The sequence below is a fragment of the Danio rerio genome, chromosome 2 (assembly GCF_052040795.2).
Source record: "Danio rerio strain M-AB ecotype USA chromosome 2, GRCz13ab, whole genome shotgun sequence".
Taxonomy (NCBI): domain Eukaryota; kingdom Metazoa; phylum Chordata; class Actinopteri; order Cypriniformes; family Danionidae; genus Danio; species Danio rerio.
The window spans coordinates 3,757,499-3,783,520 of NC_141022.1; the positions used below are offsets into that span (position 1 = coordinate 3,757,499).

The 26,022-nt window shown below is 39.3% G+C and overlaps 1 protein-coding gene across 1 annotated transcript in view; it reads left to right on the plus strand.

The window, feature by feature from the left end:
• Positions 1-509: 509 nt before the first annotated feature.
• wnt9a (wingless-type MMTV integration site family, member 9A) overlaps positions 510-26,022 on the plus strand; it is a 77,892-nt gene continuing 52,379 nt past the window's right edge. Inside the window, exon 1 of the mRNA NM_001045363.2 lies at positions 510-651. Within this exon, the coding sequence (NP_001038828.2) occupies positions 560-651 (92 nt within the window). The 5' untranslated portion in view covers positions 510-559. The remainder of the gene's footprint in view (positions 652-26,022) is intronic.

Genomic DNA, 26,022 nt, shown 5'->3' on the forward strand with positions numbered 1-26,022 from the left:
AATGTGGGCCAATTAAGTCAGGTATATATACAAGTTGATAGTGTACTAACAACTAAGTAAATTAAGTACACTTTCAAGTATACTACCTGTTAATTGATATCCGAATTTATTCTTAATACATAAAGTAGCACATACTTAACGTGTACTTAATTAATATGAAATTAGAGAAGGCTACTTATTTTTGTGGGGATACATGTCAGAATGTTTACGATTAGCCTATATGCTAATTGCTCATGTTTACACCAAATCTATTAGCCGTCCCAATTTGGCAAACGTAAATAATTAAGCCAGACTTACTTTTAAATCCAGCTGCTCGGTCAGCTCTCTCTCTCTCTCTCTCTCTCTCTCTCTCTCTCTCTCTCTCTCTCTCTCTCTCTCTCTCTCTCTCTCTCTCTCTCTCTCTCTCTCTCTCTCTCTCTCTCTCTCCCCTGCTGTAAGTGAATGGGGAGGAGCGCAGTGCGAAATCCTCGCAGTGTATAAGAAGTGCGGTTCTCACAAGCAGGGATTTTACACAGCAACTCAGGACGAACGAAATGAGCTGCCCCAGAGCCGCTACAAAATGCTGGATGGACACCTTCTCCTGGGATGGTTATCATTTACCATTATAGTGCATCTGATCAGCCTGCCCGGACCGAGCACGGCTTACTTCGGGTAGGCAGGACAATTCTTTCTTAAGCTCTTTCCTAATGCTTTTTCTCATGTATGAATAGACAAAAACAGAGATGTGATATAATGCATCAACATCATGAACGAAAGAGCTCCTTACTGGTGTTGAGAAATACTGTTTAGTAATTGTTTGTTCACAAACAACCTGTTGCGTTTCAGAGTGATGTTCTCATTAATGTTTGCATGATGTTGCTTGCAGATTTATTAAACAGCACTAAACTATATCACATCAGATCGTCGTTTATCATTCAGTGCTGCGCTTTGAATGGCAGGTACAAGCCGGTCAGGTTGGTCCTTTTAATAGATGCTTGTAGAGGAATGAAAAACATCAGACACGAGCAAGCTCTCAACAGCTGTTAACAATAAAGCTACGAGGATCTCTAACCTGGTGGCCAAAACGTCTGTTCAGATCGCAGATAATATTTCTTCATCCAGCATAAACACTCGTTTTTTTTTTTCTTTTTTTGGCACCCCCGCTTTGCTCGCTCGCTAAGCTTAACAAGCGCAAGTTCAAGAATGTTGAGTTGAATTTACAGTTCCCCCTGTAAACATTCCCCTAGCATAATTTTAATTGAGGTAATTGTGATACCGCGGGAACGCCTTTGGAATGTGTTCCTCTTATGACGCGTGCATTTCTGCTTATTGATATTCTTCCATTACGCGCCTTTCAGCGGTCACACCAGAACTTCATGTTTCGAGAGAAACATGTGTTTAACTTTCAATCATCGTCTTTGAGCTATTGTCACTTGTATCAACAAGTTTGAAACCAGGTTTGGAGTGTAAAAGTGCTTGTGAAACACATATACGAGCAATTCCATGCAAATGTCAACCTTATGAAAAAAAAATGTTTTTACCAAAATATAGAAACTCTTTCTGTTTTTGTGTAGGCTTGTATTTTAGACTACTGTAGAAATACTTTTAAAAAGTGTCAGTGTTTTTAAACAATTGTATTTGATTTACCAAAATCACACAAGTGGGAATTTCGCATGTTACAGTCCATAATGGAGAGATGTCACATCCATAACGAAAGCTTTTTCCTCATAAATGCAACAATGTCGAACAAAATAAATCAGTCATGTTTGTTAGAGAGTCAACTTTTAATCTTCAGATTAGCATTCTTTCTTTTGGGTTGTGCAGTTTAATTGATAGAATTTCAGCCTTATACTGTAAACTCGCTTACTTTTTTCATCACATGCGTAACGCATGCTTATTTCCCTCATTTAAGGACTAAAAGTTGTTTACAGATTGATATTGTTATGATCCCATAGTTCTGTAGTGAGTTGTTTTGAACAATATAATATATAAATTATAATATATATATATATATATATATATATATATATATATATATATATATATATATATATATATATATATATATATATATACATATTTAGATAAAGCAGTGGACTAAATGAGTCTAGTTTTGGAACCTGTCCACGGACAGGTGGGCGTTTGACATCATTATTTCTCTAATGATATCATTGTGTCCTTATTTCTCTTGGCCTGAAGTGAGCAGTGATGGAAAATTGTGTGCAAAAAGGTGTGCAACGGAGAGGATATTGTTGGGGCAAATCGAGGGCCAGGGCGGGAGTGGCTCCCTCAGGCCCCATTGAACATTATGAAGCTGTAAACCGGTTTGTTGGGCTGCAGTGGTTGTAGAATCGGGTCCCTCTTAGGAAGTCAATAAATTTAATAAATGCTGGACTGTGTTAGCATGGGTGGGATTGCACTTCATATAAAAATTTACAGCCTCCATTATTTGATCTGAGAGATTTTTATCAATCGGAACTAGCCTCTTAAGAAATATTTGCGCCTTGGTTTTTTGGCACGTTAAACGGAATAAAAAAGATGTCCGATAGTGAGCAATGTCAAGAGGCCGCATCTAATAAACGTCCCGATATTTTTAACATTCAATTACGTTTAACATGCTTGCGTGAGGCCATTGTTTAAAACTATTCCAACTCCGTTTCAACACTTTATTCGGAAATTGCTTGTACTTCCATGTTATCGGGTCATGAAAACAAACTATAGGAAACTCATTAGCGATATATATATTCGCTATGACACTACTGGTGTCCTTTCTTATCTCGAACAATGAGCGTTCACGTCTGAATGCAGATATGGTTGTCGTTTTCCAGATTGCTGACCTCTGTAGTCAATGAGGTGCACGGGCAGCTCTCCAAAACACCAATACAATCGCAAATCAAACCTGCCATTTGAACCTGCCATTTGCGCATGCCAGGGACAGCATGAAATCATTACCGTCTGACACACTTGCTTCATCTAACGTGCAAATAAATACCTTCCATGAGGCGTATGCTGCATCTTCTGGGCACTGATTTACTTAAATAGAGGGTCAATGTTGCATACCCAATTTCCCCAGTGCGGTGGAACATATGTGAAACCTAAACACAGTCTCTGTTTGACCTCGGTCTGCGTCTCCGAGGGTTGGGTGGGATTCCTCGCCTTGCTGAGGCGCTGCTGAAATTGTCATGCTGGCCACAAGAATGCAAAGACTTAGTTTTAACCACCCCGTCCCATCCAGCCTGTTGCGGCAGGTGCCCTGTGTTTGTTTCGACGGCATCTCATTCAACAGGTTGGATCGTTGGGGACAAAAGTGTGGCGGTGGTGGAACAAGGCGATATGGGGGTTGCACGCTTTTTTCGTCTAAGTGCAGAGCTCACCTCAAACTGCCTGAAGGGAGAAGGCAGAAGAGGTTACGTGTTGGGAAAGCATGGGGAAAATAAGACCTGAACATCCATGGAATGAGATTCTTTTGTGCCTGGCTTTGACAAGTTTATGCAGATCTCCAATGGAGGCCAGCCTGGGGTCACATGTGGGGAACTGCTGTCCTAAAAGTATACCTGAATTGAAATAAGGGTAAATATTCACTGATTGTGTGTGTGTGTGTGTGTGTGTGATGCTGGTTATTGTCAGCAAAGTGCCAATGCAATATTTCACCTTGAAATCTTTTGGCAATTAATAGACACACTGATTATTAGGGATGCAACGATTAACCGATTTCACTATTAACCGCGGTTTAATACATCATGGTTAATTAATCGTAAAGGCTTCTCAACATCGGAACAAAACTGCTGCAACTAAACAAAGTTACTCCAACTGTGCACAAGTTTAAAGTTTCGAAGTTGTACACTGACACTAATAACCACGCACACTGGATTAACTGTAGCTATTAACCAAGGGCCGTTCACATATTGTGTCTTTGCACGCACAAGTTCGTCATTTGCAGTAGAGGTGCATGGGTTGCACGCGCATATTAAGATCGACGCGCTCACGATTTCCAGTCGCCCCTAGTTGAAAGAATGCCGCAAATGCACCATGAGTCTCATGACAAGAACTGGACTGATCAGCTTCATATTTATGGAATAAACACATTTCTACTTCAAAGAGAAAAACGTACAATACAATATATTTTTTTAAATTTGTATTTTAATTTATTTTTTCATTGTTTTGTCAATTATTGTCAGTGTAAAATTATTACTTATGTTTAAAAGCGAAATAAAAATTTTTTTAACTTAATTTTAAGTCCAAAGAGAAACTGACTATTGTTTGTTTTTATTATTATTTTGTCATGTATTAATAAATTACCAAACAGCAATAAACAAAACTTCAATATAAGGAGTTTTCATGTGATTTTTTAAACTAGTAGTGTTTTAAAATTAATAAATGCATAATATTTTTCAGAGATGGGTTGTGGTTGGAAGGGGATCAGCTGCATAAAACATATGCTGAATAAGTTGGCGGTTCATTCCACTGTGGCGACCCCAGATTAATAAAGGGACTAAGCCGAAGCGAAAATGAATGAATGAATGAATGAATGCATAATAATTGTGATAACCATGAAAGGCTTCTCAACACCGCATTTCTGCACGGAACAAAACTGCTGCAACTAAACAAAGTTACTCCAACGGTGCGCAAGTTTGAAGTTTCGAGCTTGTACACCAAGACTAATAACCATGTGACCATGTTTACTGTGGCTGAGGTTATTAACCAAGGGCTGTTCACATATTGTGTCTTTGCACGCACAAGTTCGTCATTTGCAGTAGAGGTGCATGGGTTGCACGCGCATATTAAGATCGACGCGCTCACGATTTCCAGTCGCCCCTAGTTGAAAGAATGCCGCGAAGGCACCATGAGTCTCATGACAAGAACTGGACTGATCAGCTTCATATTTATGGAATAAACACATTTCTTCTTCAAAGAGAAAAACGTACAATACAATATATATATTTTTTAATTCGAATTTTTTTTTCATTGTTCTGTCAATTATTGTCAGTGTAAAATTATTACTTATGTTTAAACATGTTAAAACTTTTTTTAACTTAATTTTAAGTCCAAAGAGAAATGGACTATTGTTTGTTTTTATTATTATTTTGTGATGTATTACTAAGTTACTAAGCAGCAATAAACAAAACTTTAATATAAGGAGTTTTCATGTGATTTTTTAAACTAGTAGCGTTTTAAAATTAATAAATGCATAATATTTTTTAGAGATGGGTTGCGGCTGGATGGGGATCCGCTGCGTAAAACGTGTTGAATAAGTTGGCGGTTCATTCCACTGTGGCGACCCCAGATTAATAAAGGGACTAAGCCGAAGCGAAAATGAATGAATGAATGAATGAATGAATGCAAGATAACCGTGAAACCAAGATTATTTTTCAGACTATAATTGTACAACCAATATCTAAAATCGTTGCATCCCTACTGATGATATCCTTGAAAACTGTACTCATAATATACTTATCAGTTGATACGGCAAATGTGTCAAGTATCTTTCTAGAGTTGATGGTTTAGCAGTTTAGTCAGTGTTACTGTGACTTAAAGGGGACATATTATGCAAAAATCACCTTTATAAGGGGTTTAAACACAGTTGTGTGGCTGCAGTCTGTGAATATAACCAGCTTCTAATGGTAGAAATGTATTAATTAAATTTTTATAATCACACTTGATAAGCAGAAACACTTTGATCGACATTCTCCCTTTGTACATGTCATCAGAGGTTGAAATCCACACTTATTAGTGACCATCTCTGCCTCTTTAGCGTAGGACGTTAGTCCTGTTTTTGAATCTGCCCCAAAGCTGACACACAGGCATCTGTAGCTCCGCCCTCACTTGAAAAGAGCACAATCTCATTTGAATTTAAAGCGACAGTCACCAAAACAGCACAATTAGGATCAAAGCCTAGAAGGGGCAGTTTCAAAGAGTTGTGAACTAATATTTGTGTGGTATTTTGTACTGAAACTTCACATACACACTCTAGGAACACAAGAGACTTATGTTACATCTTGTAAAAAAAGGGTGTAATAATATATATGTCAATATAAGTTGTTAATGCTTCCAGATTTAAAAGAGTACTCCAAAAATGACTAAAGCCACAATAATTAGAGGGTCCATTAAATGGCATATTTAAAAATATGTTCAGTGGCCAAATATTCGATACTTCTCTAATATCAACACACTTTTAGAGTCCCATTGATGCACATTTCTGCCGTGTGATTGGCTCGTAGATCGATACCGAGTAAAAAAAGCCCAGAGCTTTTCATCGTTCATTCATTCATTTTGTTTTCGTCTTAGTCCCTTTATTAATCCGGGATCGCCACAGCGGAATGAACTGCCAACTTATCCAGCATATGTTTTACTCAGCGGATGCCCTTCCAGCCGCAACCCATCACTGAGAAACACCCATACACTTCCGTTCACACTCAATTTAGCTTACCCAGTTCACTTATATCGCATGTCTTTGGACTTGTGGGAAAAACTGGACCACCCCTAAGAAACCCATATCAAAACGGGGAGAACATGCAAACTAAAGAGTTATAAAACATTATCTGTGTGGTATTTTGAGCTGAAACTTTAAATATACATCCTAGGGATCCCAAAGACTTCGATGTTAGAGCTTGTAAAAAGAGCTGGATGTAAATGGTGCAATTTTGTACTGTCATATGAGCTTGTATGTGATTTTTTTTTTTCCCCATCGGGAAAAATCATATGGAAATCGTTGATGCTCGGATGGTTATGAGAGGAATTTTTGAGCCAAGTGGCTCACAAGCTACCGATCATCTTTAAACATTTGTTTGTGAGCTTGAATTCGAATTAATAAAATGTGTTCAGCTCCCTGAGCTGTGCAGCACCTCAAAGCTAGAAAGTCACTGGTTCGAGTCCCGGCTGGACCAGTTGGTGTGTATGTGTGGAGTTTGCAAGTTCTCCCCATGTTGGGGTGGATTCCACCGGGTGCTCCGGTTACCCCCACTTTCCAAACACATTGGACAACCAATTGGATGACCTAAATTGGCCGTAGTATATATTCATTCATTTTCTTGTCGGCTTAGTCCCTTTATTAATCCGAGGTCGCCACAGCGGAATGAACCGACAAGTTATCCAGCAAGTTTTTACGCAGCGGATGCCCTTCCAGCCACAACCCATCTCTGGGAAACATCCACATACACATTCACACAGTACGGACAATTTAGCCTACGCAATTCACCTGTACCGCATGTCTTTGGACTGTGGGGGAAAGGGAGAGTAGGGTAGGCAGGGAGAACATGCAAACTCCAAACAGAAACGCCAACTGAGCCGAGGTTCGAACCAGCGACCCAGCGACCTTCTTGCTGTGAGGCGACAGCACTACCTACTGCGCCACTGCCTCGCCGCCGTAGTGTATAAGTGTGTGTAAATGGGTGTTTTCCAGTACCAGGTTGCGGCTGGAAGTGCATCCGCTGTGTAAAATAATGTTGGAATAGTTGACGGTTCATTCCGCTGTGGTGACACCTGTTATATAAAGTACTAAGCCGAAGGAAAATGAATGAGTTATGAATCAATGAGCTATCAATATAGTCAGAGATGATGGTTTACAGTGGCCAGGGTTTATAATTCACACGACACATGAGGACTGTTCAAAGTAATTGACATGAACTTGTGACTTGCACAATCTTGCAACTATCAGAATTCACACTGTGTATGCCCACCGTTAGTCTTGCATAGTCAGGCCTTCTTTGTATGTTGTGTGTCCAGGAGATACATGAGCAACCAATCAGTTTGCTTTGCACTGTGTAAAGGCATGAAATGTAAATGACATTACAAGTCATCATGCAATAGAAACTGGGTCACACTTTACAATAAGGTTCATTAGTTAATGTTTATTAATGCATTTACTAACATGAACAAACAATGAACAATACATTTACTACTGTATTTGTTCATGTTAGTTAAAGGGCCATGAAACCCCCTCGTTTCTGCAGGGTGTTTTCACACCTCTACTTTGGAAAAATCCAGAAAAGTGGGCGTGTCCAGCTCTGTTTAGGGGGGAGTGTCGGAGGAACTAAAGAGGCACGGTGTGGGAGCGTCTATTTGGGCATGCGACTGTGTTTACATGGGCATCTGTAGTCGAATTATTTGCCAAATTATTAAATGGTGGACTTTAACTGTCTTTCATTTAGAGAATTCATTCATGTCCCTCGCGACAAACGAAATATTTGATTCGAGGATCTGCTCTAAGCGTGTATTTTTCATGCAATGTTTGATACCGCACGGCGAATGAGAAAAAAAAAACTCAGCATTTCCCGGACACTTAGATGCACTCGGCAGGTAGCGTCAGAAAGCCACGTGTGTTATTCTGGTCACAAAATGCGGTAAAAACCCTACACGAGGTTAAAGTTTGGTTGTAGTGCTAACATGTTTACACTCGGTGCAATAGTTTGTTCGATACGAAGAAACTGAATAAACAAAGAGCACTGGTCACTCACTTACCAAATCTGTAGAGACAGGACAATCACCAGCAACTAGAGCCGCGTCTTTATTAAGAGGAGACGACAAGCGAATCCGGATCTCAGCGTTTGCAGATGAGAACAGCTCTCAGGTAAACAATAATCCTCCTTAGACACGTAAGTTATTTTTGTGGAGCGTCACGTACACTGTTAATCCACACGTGAGTCTGAGCTCTCACAGAGAGAAAATGAAAACGAAACCTAACGGCAGCAAACTATAAAAGCAACACTTCACGCTTGTTTTGCCAACACAACGTGGCGTCTCTGTCGTCTAAACACTGTGACAGTAATGAATATTAATGAAGTTGCACAATAGAGCGCGCTGATTGGTTTGAACCAAGCCTTACTCATGCATTAATGCAGCACACTGTAAGACGTAATAAGACTCACTCTGGCACAGACGTCCAGTCTGCACGCTGGAATACACGCTATTATGTCATGACCGTGACGCAGCTTCAAAAATTCGCTTCAAACCAGAAGTACGAATTTGCTTGAAATAACACAAAAACAACCAATTTACACTTTTTAGTGAGATATAGGTGTCCTAATAGTGTTTCTAGCAGTGTGGGACACATATACGACTGTCAACAGCTCAAAAAATGTGTTTTGGTGTTTTGTGACCCTTTAACGTTAGTTAATGAAAATACAGTAGTTCATTGTTAGTTTATGTTAGCTCATTAACTAATGTTATCAAGCATGGACTTAGATGTTAATAATGCATTAGTAAATGTTCAGTTATGATTAATAAATGCTGTACATGTGTTATTCATGATTAGTTCATGTTAGTAAATGCATTAACTAATGAACCTTAATGTAAAGTGTCACCAGAAACAGATCATTTCAGGAAGGTGTTCAGTTGTCATAGTCCAGTCAATGCTGTGGTATTCCAGTGTTCATTTGAGCCTAAGAAATGAGCTCGTAATCACAGTTGTACACGGCTACTGTCTTCGTCTCTTGTCTGAGGATGTTTGCTGTCACAATGGTGTTGTTTCCAGAATGAGCTCCCGTAGAACTCAACCAATGAAATGACTTTGACTTTGTAGCTCCCAAAGTGTTTCCCATTTTGCGCACATTATTCATCAGACGTTCAGCCAACGGTTTGTGAGGCCTTGTCTAACCACTGCCGCACTTTTATTTCTTGCATGTTCCACAACCCTGTGTTGAATATGTTGGCTGCATCAGCTTGCATGTGCATTATAACCCCTTAAAAAGGGCTCGGGATCTGGTATACTTCCATCTCCCTGAAGCAGGTTCGAGGCTTCTGCAGTGTTTTACAAAGACTCCTGACTCTCCGACCTTATTTGTTTGTAGATCTGCATGTAGTTCATCTGGCATTTTCCTCCTTGATGTAGTTTAAGTAATGAACGGCTAATGTTTTGTCAGGTGTACTTCCAGTGCCTGATGTTTCCAGCAGGGGGTGCAACGATTACTGTAAAAGTGCTCTACTCTTCAATCATCATCTGCTCCTTTATGAAACCTTAGGAGAGTGGGAAATGAGTGGCAAAAACAGATATGAGCGCAGAGAGCTGTGTGACAAGGATAAAGACGGAGCAGGCGTTTTTTTTTTCCGAAGGTATCTGTGGTCAGTTTGATCTGTTTGCAATGGCATTTTTGGCCACCGCTCATAGGAAAGCCCCTGTACGGAGGCAGTTTGCATGAGACTTCAGATTTAATCTCTCGACTAGACTTGTGCTTGGGAATGTTGATGAGAGCTGCTGCCCGAGCTGCGGTGGATCGCCTTTCAGTGCCAGAGAATAGCAGTGTCTGCAACTGAGGATCCTCACATGTGACCACTTCCTTTGCCGGCTGTGCACACACACCCATAATCGTATACATATTTCTCTTACAGTGCCTTTGTTAACGTTTGATAGAACAGACGCATCTTTTCCAACCCCACACAAGTGTGTGTGTGCTGGACACACACTTCCACTGTAAACGCACTTCGGATTACAAACATTGGGTTTCATGACATTTCAAGTAACCGCTTGGAAAACATAAATTCTTGTCTCTGTATTCCTACCGGTTTGTTTTTCCTCAATGGCTTTCTCGACAAGCTGTGAGAATGGCTTCTCCCGCAGGAGTCATCCCAACCCTGCCTTGATTATATGGTATTATTGCTCTGGGGAATGTCTGTAAATGTGTTTGGCACACTTGCATCCAAAACGGCTCAATATTCTGGTAGCACGGCTCCGACCGCAGTTTGGTGGTCTGCCTCGGTTTTTTAAGAGAGGGCGGGTCCCGCTTCTTCCGAAACCCAATCAGCTGTGTGTTTTGCAGATATGGAGGATGTTGTTGGAAATGCCGTGATGGGCATTGCAGACAGGAGCGAAAGCGGAAAGCCAGTTTGGAATCCGAATAGCTTTCGGTGGTCAAGGATTGATGAGATGACGTTAATTAGTGGCACTACCATGTCATGTGTTTTCCATCTCCCACCACAGACCGTTTTCCGGGCTTTTGGGTGGACTGCGGGCCAAAATGATCAGCGCTACAGCCAAGATTAGATGACTGAAAAACCATAAGATGACTGTAAAAACCCTGAGCTATGAACCATACATGCACATTTACTGAACGGGCTGGGTGTTGATCTCAAAACAGCACGTACCTTCAAAGAGTGCTTCCAATGTTCTTGGGGGTTTTAGGATGCTACAGCTGCGCAAGTTGGTGTGTGTTTTGTAGGGGTGTAACGATTTATCGTTGTACGATTTATTGCGATGCAAAAATGTCACAATATGCATCGTGGCGTTATGACGATTTGATTACGATATGACGTCTGTTTTCTCTTATTAGTTGAGCTGTTTGCACGTGAGCTACGTTCCACCTGCTGTCGCACGTGAGTTCAGATTGCAGCAGCAGTAATGTTAGCAGACCAAGATGAGTGGAGCTGAAATAGAGGATGGCCCATCCTCTCAAAATCAGACGTCTGGCAACATTTCGGTTGTCCAGTCATTGCTTTAGACTCGTCCGCTTTTTGACACGCATACTGGGTCAAACATCCTAAGTTTTAAAGTCTTCACAGTGATTTACATACTTTGCACAGCGACAGTGATACCTCCTAATGGTGTTGAAAGAGTCACATACTGTAATTATAAGGTACAATTCACCCTAAAATATCATTCTGTCTTCATATAATGTTCCCGCTGCAAAATCACACATGACGTGAGCTGACTGTGAGCTGTTACTACAGAGGGCGGACTTTGATAAACGCGCGTATGGCAAGTCGTTTTAGCATTTAAACCTTTGTTCTGACTATCCATAAATATATTTTGAGATATCTCTAATTATATTTTGACTAGTCATAATTATAATTCGACTAGTCAGAATGACAATTAGAGATATCTGCAATTACAATTGTACTAGTACGAAATCAGATTGGAGATATCTGCAAATATATTATGACTAGTCATATTCCTCCATTGACTTCCATTGAAAAATATTTGCAGATATCTCTAAATGAGTTTTGACTAGTCACAATTGTAATTAGAGATATCTGTAAATGAATTTAATTAAATATGAATTAAATACCTGGAAATGTGGATTTTTTTTTGCACACACAAAAAACGCAAGTGACCAAGCAAAGCCTTAAGCTCTTACTGTTAAATTCAATTGAATAGAAAGCTTATTTTTTTTGCACCTTTACTTAAATTGTTCCTTAATTTTGTCTCTGTCATTTCAATAATATTTTTAAGAAGTTTTTAAATTGTTTTATTTTCCAGAGACAGACCTGTTTAATTTATTTTCTTAAATAAGTTTCAGTTTAACAAGTTGAAACAAAAGAAATACATAAAAAATAGTTTACTATTGTATTAAATAGTTTTACTATTTAGTTTAAAATTTGCATTTCAGTTTAATTTTCAATTTTTATTCCAAATATCGTGATACATATCGAATCGTGAACATTATATCGTGATACACATCGTATCGTGAGCTGAGTGTATCGTTACACCCCTAGTGTTTTGTGAAGAATCAAAGAAATGGATACTATTGCATTTTTTTGAGCTTATCATCAGTCTTCAGAGCTTAGCTCTGTTCCTAAACACACTTGCCTGTACTTTTAAAGCAGAACTATAGGTTCTATATGAAATCGCCCCTCATTCGAGAGAGGTCTGAATGCAGACCTGGTGCAGTGCGATCTGAGCTGCATCTAATGCTTTTTAATGCGCTCACCTAACCCCACCCCTAACCCTACCTGTCACAGTTATGTCACTCAGGCCATTGAGTGGATTGTGTCTGACATCCGCTTGTTAAGTGTGACGTCACGCGAAGCGGCTTCCGGGTCCAAGCGCTCTATTCAACTGATTGGGGAGACTCATGAAATGGTAATAATAAACGTTTACAAAGCGATTTAATGCTTTCGAAAATCACGATCGCAATATATATGTCCATGCCTAATATCCGATGGCCAGAAAGTGATTATTTTTTTTATAAATTGTTAAAATTTTGGTATTTGTGATGCAGCAAGCCCAGAGATTGTTGTGTACACTATGACTTTATGTAAAATTAACTTTAATGTGTGATAGAAATAAAACGTGATCATAAACTAATTATTTCTATCGAACCCGGAAACAGTATTACATACGTCACAAACACGTCACCACTTAACAAGGGGATTGCACTACTATAGTCTAGTGGTCCTCAACCTATTTATAACCGTGGACCGGTCAACGCTTGACAATATTACCGCATTTCACAAAGCACTGCAGTGTTTGGTTGTTCTATGTTTGTCTGAGATAATAACCGAAATGTGTATATTTTATACAAGCTGAAGCTGATCAGTCAATTCGTGTCACGTGCCTCGGGCCGCGGATTCATTCAATTGGGTGCATCTGGTCTGGAAGGAAACAAGGAACTTGTGCAAACTTTAGGAAAGGCATGATATGCGAACGTCCCCTAAAAGGCTGTCTTCATTTGTGATCTCCACCAGTTGATCTTCTTGCACAGTCATGGTGGATTCACCTGATTTGTTGACAAATGGGTTGCGGATCTTTTCCTTGGCAGTTCGTGGGCCCTTTACTGGGCCTTTCCTCCTTAGCAAAGAAACTTTGCAAAGACGTTTGCTTCTTACTTATTTTGCTGCTTGTGGGTTAAATTTGGGCGCTCAAGTGACTGTCAAGAGACTGTGGTCATTTTTTAAACTAAAAGATTTTTCAAAATAAAAGATTGTTCAAACTCAGATAATAAATACAACAGAAATAATTAATCATTTTTTGTGCGGCCTGGCACCAATTGATCCAAGGACTGGTACCGATCTATGGCCTGGTGGTTAAGGAATTTTAGGATTAACCAGTTACTCCGCCGACCCGGTACCAGGTCCGTGACGTCATCGACTTTCGCTTTAAGATTTAAAGGGCTAGCATTGCACCGTAAGTGATTTCTTTTGAAAGTGTAGAATCTATATTTTATGCACATATGCATCACTTTGGTTTTTCTTCCACTGTACAAAAGTTATTTACACATAAATACACAGTATTTGGATACCCGAGCTGGGTATTTTACATTGGTTCATTTTCATAATTTTCATATGACACATGCACAAGTTATAGCTCAAATGAAAGCTCTTGCCGGTGCTCATACGGTTCTAGCATTCTTTTTACTGGATTATATTCACATATCAAACAGTTGTTAAATGAATCGCGGTGTTTCCATGGCGTAGAAGTGAAAACAATACATTTATGATCAATAAGCAGCCCCAGATAGCACAGACAGCTGTCATCTCTCACCTTATGCTGTGCGCTTCAGGGCCATTTCTCCTCTGTTTTTGAGGTGATGTGCATAAGAAATCCTTTTATATGTCTGACGTGGTCCAAACACAGTGAATTATGTTTGATCAAACAAAAGAATAGTGAAATATGAAAACAATGATCGCTCCCTGTGGCTTGTACAGCATCTCTCATCAGTTGGAATACAATAACTTTTGCATAGATTATGGTGGAGACATTTTGCTTTTTTCCTATGATTACAGACATGTGCAGGAACCACCAAAATTAATTACAGCACCCTAAACCACACAGAACCTAAACGGTACACTTTCAAATTTGAGTTTATAAAAAAAAAAATACAAAAAGCGCCTCTTTTTTAGGTGTTTATTATAACACAGACAACATATACAGATATTTTAAACACTTTCAATAGTGTTTTATGAAAATTCAAAGGGTTTTCTTTAAAATTATACCAAATCTTTGCATTTACATCTCTGCATGTGGATTTGGGAAGCTTTTAAATTTGGGCAGGCAAAATCCAGGCGGAAATCCCCAAATAGCAGCAGAGTTTAACTGGTTAAATAGTTCTGTAAAATGCATTTTGCTCTTTGGTTCCTCTAAGTAACACAAAGGGCCCTATCATACACCCGGTGCAATGTGGCGCAAGGCGCGGCGCAATACTCTTTTGCTACTTTTAGCTCGGCGCAAGGGTCATTTTGAGGTGTTGCGCCACGTCAAATGTGCGCCCATAGGCGTTCTGGTCTAAAAAAGCAGGCGTGTTTTGGCCCGTTGCTATTTTGAGAAACTGTAAATAGTCTGATCTTTAGACCAGAACAAAGTCAGTCTATTGTCTGGCGCAAAGTGCGGCTGGCTTACACACTACACACAAGATGCAGAGCAATACGCAAATATCTTTACATATGAAAAAGATATAATATATTAAGGATATATATTTAATAAGGATATATACAGGATATAAATATAAATGATTAAAATATTACAAAACATATTAATTTGTAGCCTACGTGAATTTAAAAACCACTGCCTTACTTTCTTCATCTTGGGAGACTTTTTCGGTTCATTCAATTTGCTTTTGTATAATGTTATTATTATTAGCAGTATTATTTATTATATCCATATTTATATTTGTTTTACTGAAAACAAGCTTAGATTTGTCCACCTGCAGCTTTTAGACTATATGGGGCTCAGCATGTGTTTTAGGATATAACTCAGTATTTTGAGCACACTTCGTTATTATTGTTCATTTATTCGTTTGCTGGAAATTAGAACTGAATTTAGAAATAGTTTTGAAACAAATCTTTGCGCCTCACAAACAAAATTAATTATTTATAGGCTAATTGATGTCTGTGCGTAAAGGTTTCCCTATCCATGAGAGCAAAAGCGAAAGTGAACTTACTTTACGTCAAAATGCGCTCTTGGCACGACGCAGCTGGCTCTTAAAGGGAATGGGAGACGAGACTCTGATTGGTTTATTCTCAAAACACACCTATAACTCATTAAGAAAATAAACTCAACCCTTTTAGACCATGCGCCACGGTGCAAAGCGGATTTTCCTGTCCTTAAATGAGCAAAAATGCGTTCTGACACGCCCTGAAAGCGTTTGCGCCCTGCGTTTTGCGCTCTGCGCATGGACCGTCAAAATACAGCCCAAAGTGTACTTATCCATTACCATAGTCTCTAATATGTCAGAAAAGCCATGCAATTTCTGTCAGCGGCAAATATAAATAACTGGAACAAATCCAGCCAGCATTTGAAGATTCATTGGTTCCAAAAAAGGTACTTTGGTCCACTCTTGGAAATGAAGATGCTCGATGCATCAGTGTCATGGAGACCAGTCATGCAGCTTTTCAATAAAAACCCTAAATGTTACTGACACTGTCGCCTTACAGCAAAAAGGTTGCTCAATCCAGTGCCGGCTGGACTAGTTGGCATTACTTTGTGGAGTTTGCATGTTCTCCCCGTGTTGGCGTGGGTTTCCTCACAGTCCAAAGACATGCGCTATAGGTGGAATGGATGAACTAAAAATTGGCCGTAGCCTGAGTGTGTGTATGAATGAGTGTATATGTGTTACTGGGTTGCGGCTGAAAGGGCGTCCGCTGTGTAAAACATATGCTGGAATAGTTGGCTGTTCATTCCGCTGTGGCGACCCCTGATAATCAGCGACTAAGCCGAAGGAAAATGAATGTTTGAATGAACGTTGACAGGTATGGTACAAACACGTCATTTAAAATCTATGCTTGCATGCTTTCAGAAAAGGGCTTTCAGTGGGAGCCTAAATAAGAGAGTAGAGCAGCTCTCGTACCTGTCACTGCGTGCTGGGCTTCTCAGTGCCATGGTGTGAGGTCGATACTGTAGGTAGAGTCATGTGGAGCTCTGTGGCGCACCCATGCAGTGCCAGTCACACACTTACCATCGCTGAGCAGCTGACCCGTGTCGAGCTCCATGATTAAACCTCTTACTAATGCTAACCACACGCACGGTACTGTATGCACCAGTGTGTGTCCTACTCTACTAAATTTAGAGTTACAGTCTTTTGTAGGGTATTGTCGGCTGTAATATCTCCAATATTGAGATCTCTGAGCTCTCCAGATAAATTAATCTTGAGAAATACTCTTGGTTCTATGTTACAGTTGAAGTCAGAATTGTTAGCCCCCCAGTTTATTTTTAACGGTTGTTATTAACACAATTCTTAGCATAATAGTTTTAATAACTCACATCTAATGACTGATTTCTTTTATCTTTGCTATGATGATAGTAAATAATATTTGACTAGATATTCTTCAAGACACTTCTATACGGCTTAAAGTGACATTTAAAGGCTTAACTAGGTTAATTACGTTAACTAGGCAGGTTAGGGTAATTAGGCAAGTTATTGTATAAAGATGGTTTGTTCTGTAGACAATCGGGGAAAAAATAGCCTAAAGGAGCTAATAATTATGCTTGCTTGTCTTTTAGACTAGCTTTCGGAAATTCATGCCACCTCAGGGAAAAACGTTCATTCACTGCTAACTGAGCCTGCCGTGCCACCCTCATGCTTAGGTATTAAACTGAAAACTATTAAATTTGTTAAATGCTTAACCTGTCCCGCACCATTTGTGCTGTGGGCATGACTGATACCTCAAATCATGTGTCTTGTCGAGGAAAGATGTATTACTACTTTGAACACTAGAAACCTGAGACATTTCTAAGGACTATAAAATAATAATAAAGAAAATGTGGAGGTCGGGTTTCTGGACTGCAGACAAAAACCAAAAGGAGCACTCTAGAGAACAAACAGCATTATATAGGAGCGCTAGAAGACAGCAATGCTCTAATAAAATATCTCAGTCATGCATATATCGGTGATGTTCTTTTTTCTGCATTGTATATGCTAGACAATGCTGAAATGCTCTCAATCTTATCTCAACAACTGACTTTTTTTTCTTTGAATACTAGAAATCTGAGTCATTTCTAGGGACTATAAAATAATAATAAAGAAAATGTGGAGGTCGGCTTTCTGGACTGCAGACAAAAACCAACCGGAGCCCTCTAGAAACCAAACAGCATTACTTGAAAGCGCTAGAAGACATCAATGCTTGAAAAATAATTCTCAATCATGCACATATCATGGTGATGTTTTTTTTTTTTTTGCATTGTATATGCCGGACAATGCCAAAATGCTGTCAAAATATTTCAACAACTAATTTATTTATTTTTTAATACTAGAAACCTGAGACTTCTTAGGAGTATGAAATGATTAAAAAAATAAATGTGGAGGTCGGCTTTCTGGACTGCAGACAGTAACCAACCGGAGCACTCTAGAAACCAAACAGCATTACATTAAAGCACTAGAAGACATCAATGCTCTAGAAATAAATCTCAATCATGCACATATCATGGTGATGTTTTGTTTTTTTGCATTTTATACGCTAGACCAGGGGTGGGCAGACTCGGTCCTTGAAGGCCAGTTTCCTGCACAGTTTAGCTCCAATTCTAATCAAACACACCTGCTTATAGATTTCTAGTGATCTTGAAGACACTGGCTGCGTCCGAAACCGCCTACTACTCAGTAGGTTCTGCATTTGAATTTAAACGTACTACTCGGCCGTTAGAAAAGTACGTTCTATACCGTATGTACGTGAAAAGTATGAATGGAATTTGGACGTACTACTACATCCGCCATTTTGTCATGGTCATGTGACCTACCTGCATCAATTGCGTTGCTTTACTCCCATTCATGAATTCACTCATGGGGCATCATAGGATAGTGCAGCGTGCATGGGATGCGCACTTCAGAATCTCACCGGAAGTAGTAAGTCATCCGGGTACTTCTCGCATACTGATTTTCGAATTCTATGAATTCGGACATACTACTCGGCTCGCATACTGATTTTAGCGTACTATATAGTATGGAAGTATGCGGTTTCGGACGCAGCCACTGATTTGCATGTTCAGGTGTGTTTGATTAGTGTTGGAGCAAAACTGTTCAGGACACCGGGCCTCCAGGACCCGAGAGTGCCCACCCCATGCGCTAGACAATGCAAAAATGCTCTCAATCTTATCTCAACAACTAATCTCTTTTTTCTTTGAGTACTAAAAACTAAAAGACATTTCTAGGGACTATAAAATAATAATAATAATAATAATAATAATAATAAATGTGGACGTTGGCTTTCTGGACAGCAGACAGAAATCAACTGGAGCCCTCTAGAAACCAAACAGCATTACATGAAAGCGCTAGAAGACATCAATGCTCTAGAAATAAATCTCTATCATGCACATATCATGGTGATGTTTTTTTCTGCATTGTATACGCTGGAAAATGCCACATGCTCTCAATCTTATCTCAACAACTGTCATTTTTTTTCTTTGAACACTAGAAATCTGAGACATTTCTAGGGACTATAAAATAATAATAAAGAAAATGTGGAGGTCGGCTTTCTGGACTGCATACAAAAACCAACCGGAGCACTCTAGAAACCAAACAGCATTATATAGGAGCGCTAGAAGACATCAATGCTCTAGAAATAAGGGTGCTTTCACACCTACACTTTTGTTTCGGAACGTATCTCATTTGCCCTGTTAGCGTGGTTCGTTTGGCATATGTGAACAGGGCAATCGTGCTCTGTTCCGCGCCAAGGTAATCGATCCGAGATCGCTTGAATGAGGTGGTCTCGGCTCAATTGAAACGAACTCTGGAGCGGTTCGATTGCAGTGAGAAAGCGATCCGATCCGAGCGCGGTTATATCACAGTGTTTTATGGATTTCATATAGGCTTACGGCTACATGAAGAGAGAATTATGAGTATGGCGGGAAGTTTCGCGAGTCTCCGGATGCCCGCAAACGAGTGATGATCTCCCAGTAATCTTGCGTCTCCCTCCCGGTCCTCAAATAGGCATCGTCGCGCACCCTTCTCACCCCTCCCCACCGCATCTCTCCTCAGACATCCCGCGCACGCGCACCCTGACAATCATTACCAAACCACCACCTCTCCTGACAGCTTAGCGGGACGCTGCAAAATAAACCCTGACACTTTGACCAATGTAGGGAGAGTTTACTCGCACGTGACTTGTTTTAGCTCTTTTGGTCCGATTAGAAACTTTGCAGTGTGAAAGCGCACCGCTCCAAGAGCAAAGAGCAACAATGTACAAATTGTAATCTCTGTTTCGGAACAACTGAATCGATTCACAGGTGTGAAAGCAGCCTAAATCTCAATCATGCACATATCATGGTGATGTTTTTGTTTTTGCATTGTATACACTGGAATATGCCAAAATGCTCTCAATCCTATCTCTACAACTGACTTTTTTTTTTTCTAAACAAGCGTTAGTTGATCATTAAAACCACTGAGAAATCCGTGTGGGATGTGCTAGGTATTGTCCATTAACTTTTCCTTTGGATATTACTTCTGGTTACAGCTGTAGTGGGCTAGCAACCCTGTTAATGATTTTAAGTACATTCTCGTGTGACCTTGCCAAACAAAATATTAGTGCCGATTGAATAAACATCCCATGCTCACCCATCTGGTCGCTCTAGCACATGGAAAACGCTTTTCTTTTGAGAAATGCTTCAAACATTTTGGAACGTCTCTCCGTGTCCGATTGATTTTATTTTAGCCATCCTGCTTGTGCGCATATCTGCAGCTTCCCTGTGGGTGTTTCAGACAAATTTACAACATGGTGTTTCTCAACCTCTCAGCCATTGTGCCAGTTGACTGGTGTTGGGAATCCAGATTAGCCACAGCCCACAGTGACTGGAAAAGGTCGTGGTGACTTTTTCTCATGCTGATTTTGTGTCACTCAACGGTTGCCGTCATGTCCCGTCATCTTCTTGCTATTCGGGATAATTTTGTTATTGCGAGGCAGACCGTTTGCGGATTAATTTACACTGTAAATCAGCCTAGGTTTTTGTGAAACCATTAGTGATGGGTATCGTTAAGGTTTTAACAGTATTACTACCTTTATCGATACTACTTATCGGTTCTTTAACGGTTATCTTATTGGTACTTTTTGTAGTGTTTTTTATGATAAATACAATTAACAACTTTATTTTGTTATTACGTTTTTAATGTAAAATAAAACGAAACCAATAATTGGTTTAATTATTTCCCCTGTAAAAGAATGTACAATGGTTTGAGGGAAAATGACTCTCAGTTTTTAAACAGTGTTTGACTTTTCTGGCAGAAGTCGGGGTCTTTCTTGGTTTATTGTGCTCCCTGCATTTGAAAATACCCTCTTTAAGTTGCGAAATGCAGTTAAATGAGATACTGTTAAGGATTTTTCATTAACGCATTTAGGGCTGCACGATTAATCAAAAACAGGTTACGATCTCGATTTGACCCTACATTAGAGGTGCACAATTAATCGAAAAAAAGATGGCGTTCTGGATTCGACCCCCTAGATGATCTTAATCCAGCATTTCTACGATTCTGTCAATCATATTTTAAAGTTCAGGAGAGAAGCAATGGTGGCCGCACAAGTCTTCACATTATTTTACACACGTTGTTCAGCAACGTGGACACCTCCAAATGGTGTTGAAAGAGTCACATGCTGTATTTACAAAATACAACTCACCACAAAAATGTAATTTCTGTCTTTATGTAATGCATTTGCGACTGCAAAATCACACGTGACGTGAGCTGTCCGTCTGCTGTTAACACAGGAAGGGCGGGTGCGCGCGCCTCGGAATGAAGTTTACTTTAGTGAACAGCACCTGCATATGCTGTGAATAACAGGTAATGAAGTTGTAAATAACTTTCAGTTTGTGGCACAGAGTGATCGTTTGGGAGCCGCGCAGGAAGTGAACCGCTCTTAGCTGTGAAAATAAAAACCGAAAGCGCACATAGCCAGATGTAGCTGACTGATTCCAGCCCGAAAAGTATCCAAAACCCACCATTCCAAGTCTATACAAAATTTAGCATTTTAACCTACAGTACAGCTACACAAAGTCTATTGCTGTTTACCACATGTTTGAGAATAACAATAATAATAGCCCACTCATATTAACCTTCATTTTATATCTACAGAATGGTGAGAAAATCGTGATCTTTATTATATGCAAATAAAATAAATAAATAAATAAATAAAAGTTTGCGATTATCATTTTAGCCAGAATCGTTCAGCTCTACCCTACACACGATTTTAATTCAGCTTTTCTACGATTGAGCCAATTATACAAAAATCCTGCGAAATGCTTGATTTTTAAAAAAGTGTTTTCAAGGTTTGAAAGGTGCTTGGAATTTAGACAAAGTGCTTGAAGCTGCTTGAATTTGGAATTGCAGGGCTCGAAATTGCAACAGTTTTGGTTGCAAATGCACACCAAATTTTATCTACGCGAGCTCAAAATATATTTGGGAGCATTTGTGCGAGTGCATAAAATTGCTGCTGTGGGACCAGTTTTCATTGCAAAAATGTTCACCGCATGCACGTATTTAAGAAGGCATTCCCGCAAAATGCATATTTGCACTTAAAAACGCGAAACACAGCGCTCAAAAAAACAGTCGGCATATCAACTTGCTGCAGTAAACAAAGCCTGCAATGCCTGCTCCGCCTTAAAGCTCTTCTGATTGGCCCACTGCTCTTGAACTGAATGCGGATGAATTATTAAATATCAGCTGTCAATCACTCAGCCAATGCCTTACTTCAAATGACAAGGAGCTACAGCCACAAAAGTGTAAAGGTCTGGGAACATGAGAATGAAAATAACGCTGACAGATTTTATTTTAGAAACCACCTAAAGTTACTAATAACGGCCCATTTTACCCTTTTTTTCCTCAATAAATCTAAGTATTCAACAATTTAAGTTGAGATGTCATATTGTCATTTTTTTTTCAGTAGGGATCACATTAACCCCTGCTAAAAAATCCAGCTTAAACCAGCCTAGGCTGGTTGGCTGGTTTTAGCTGGTCGACCAGGCTGGTTTTAGAGGGGTTTTGGCCACTTCCAGGCTGGTTTCCAGCCATTTCCAGCCTGGTCTTAGCTGGTAAGGCTGGAAAATGACCAGCTAAATCCAGCTAAAACCAGCTTGACCAGCCTGGTTTAAGCTGGACATAGCTGGTTTTGGCTGGGCTTCCAGCCTGGCTAGGCTGGTCAAGCTGGTTTTAGCTGGATTTAGCTGGTCATTTTCCAGCCTGACCAGCTAAAACCAGGCTGGAAATGGCTGGAAATCAGCCTTGAAGTGGCCAAAACCCCTCTAAAACCAGCCTGGTTGACCAGCTAAAACCAGCCAACCAGCCTAGGCTGGTTTAAGCTGGATTTTTCAGCAGGGACATTGTTCACTACTAAAAAAAACAGTTAGCCTACCACTCAATACAGTACACAACACCTGTATACATAGCATTCCTTCACAGCCACCACTGACTCAAAAAGCTGCAACAAATAGGCACATCCAGCAGTCTTTACCATATATCCACCTGTCAAACGCTAATCAGCAGCAATCGCTAACCTGCCACACTAACCGCACCCCTCAGGTAAACATTAGCTTTAGCGTGATCATTATGAAGGGAGTCATTAGGATTTTGGCTGCCACACGCGTGGGTGGAAAGATGTAAAACAGGCTGCCACTGCTGCTTGGCTGGATCTACCACTATTGCTAAGCTAAACGCTAAATGCTAAATGGGACAGCAATGCAGTCTGAAATGCATCCAGCTCACTAGAGGAGCTAATGTTCTTCTACCTGTGAAGTTGGAGGTTGTTTTGGCTACACGTTGTTTGGTCCCACTGTATATTTGGTGGCCTTAACTATTATTTACTTGCATCAGAACATAAATACAATGCACTTACTGTGTTTATATTGTTCTGAGGTGGGATTTGGGTAGGGTTAGGGACAGATTTGGTGGTATGGGTAGGTTTGAGGGTGGGTTAAGGTGTAAGGGATGCTCAGCAGTGTAATCAAAGATGTAATTACATGCAGGTATTTAATCAATCATAAGCACAACGTAAAAATGTGTATGTACACAATAAGTATGTTGTAAGAAATTATTAATTTCAGTGTAATTACATATTAATTAAGGCCAGCTAATATTAAGTATATACGTTTTAGTGTAACTCCATTTAATGACTGAGTAATATTAATTATTTACGTGTAAGGTTGGGGCTAATTATGGTTGGGGTTAAAATGTGGGTTAGGGTTAGTTAGACGTAACTATTCATAATAAATCATTGTAACTACTATAGTATGTGCTTAGAACATGTGTTACCTTAAATTAAAGTGTTACCGGTTGTTTTTAGTCGGCGTCTGAAATCCCAGAACCTGAGTAGGTGCTTATTTTGATTGCTAAAATAGGTTTTATATGCATGTAGCATGAATGCAATTGTCTTTGTTACATTCACTATGTTGTATCATTGACACAGTGAGCTGTTTTTCTAGTTGAGGCAGTGATTTTCAATCCCTTTAGTCCCTCAAGGACATGTTCTGACAACAGATTCAGGTCAAGCACAGTCAAGGTTGGAGGTCAGAGATTCATTTCACTGACACAGAGCAGATATTAAGCATTACATTTGCTTGCTATTAGAGCTGCATGACACTGGAAAAAACTGATATTGCGATATTTTGTTTTTCTGCAATATATATAATGTGTTTTTAATTTGAAACGAACATTACAGAGCGTTATGACACTGTTCCTTTTCGCTCTCACCAGCTGACCGCTGACCGATTTACGAATTATTTGAATTTACGAATTGGGTTTGTGTTTTTACGAATGCGGTTTGAATTTATGAATTGTGTTTTGGTATTTACAAATCACATTTTAAATTTACGAATTGTGTTTTGGGCATTTACGAATTGCGTTTTTAATGTACAAATAGAATAAAAAATTTTTACGAATTGCGGTGCATTTCAGTTTCAGTCGATTGGTGAGTCAGTCAGTTGGCCTCTGGTGGATTTACGCAAAGAACAGCAGGCTTGAATAGTACTCACAAGAGAAATTTGAGATCTCAAAAAACATACACAGCAACCTCTTGCAACAAATAAATGCAAAAAAAAAAAAAAACCTTCTGAGTTGTATTTCACACTCCCTAGAAATGTACACTGTGGTACGTTTCCACAATTAGCCTGTGTTGAATATATATTGTAATATGAATACAATGTCACCAGGTGGCTTAAATACCTCTTTTTTTACATTTGCGCATTTATGAATTGTGTTTTGAATTTACGAATTGTGTTTTGGGTATTTACGTATTGCATTTTGAATTTACAAGTTGGGTTTTGGGTATTTACGAATTACGTTTTGAATTTAAAATTGTGTTTTAGGTTTTTACGAATTGCATTTTGAATTTACAAATTACGTTTTGGGTATTTACAAATTGTGTTTTGAATTTACGAATTGGGTTTGTGTTTTTACTAATTGCGCTTTGAATTTACTAATTGGATTTGTGTTTTTATGAATTGTCTTTTGAATTTACTAATTGGATTTGCGTATTTAGGAATTGCATTATGAATTTATAAATTGCGTTTTGCTATTTACAATTTGTGTTTTGATTTTCTGAATTGGTTTTGTGTTTTTACGAATTGTGTTTTGAATTTACTAATTGGATTTGCGTATTTATAAATTGTTTTGAATTTACAAATAGAATGTGTATTTACGAATTGTGTTTTTGAATTTACGAATTGTGTTTTGTGTATTTAGGAATTGATTGAATTTAAGGGGAGTCTAACAGTGTTCAGGTACAGCAATTCAACAATCAAATGTAAAATAACACTTGTGTATCTTAATTGTATAAATAATTATATACAATTAATCTTACACCAACCAAAAGTCATAAATTATTCTGCCAGAATGTTTTAAACTCACTTGAAATGTGTTATTAAAATAATCACAAGGCCTAAAAACACCTGCAAAGGATAAACATTCACTCCGTTCAACTTTACAGCGACTCTACAAATGCTTTACTTGTCTAGAAGATTTTTGATTTAAGATTTAAAAAATATTTGGACTAGATACAAGACAAAAACTCAAAGATTGTGGCTCCTGGTCAACTATAATTCAGACTCAATATCGCACATCCCCGATATCGCTGTCGAAACAGCACTACTTGCCATCTTTTCCATATTTGTAACATTCATTGCGACGTGTGAAATGTCAGTGGAGCGTCTTGAAACACTCCATCTGAACGATCATCACGGACTGACATTAAATCCGTCTTGCGACACATCTGTTGAGATTTGGCTATGCTCGCGTTGTTTTTGTCCAGAGTTGCGAAGACTAAATTTTGGTTGTTGTTTGACTTGTGTGAGTAACTCACACTTTTGCACACATCTGTCTTTGTTTTGGGTTACTGTGGTAGACAGCTGGGGGGGTGTCTGAGAAAAGGCTTTGTTTGGGGTCAACAGCTGGGGGGAATGATTGGCATGCATTTGAAGTAATTGGGGACCCT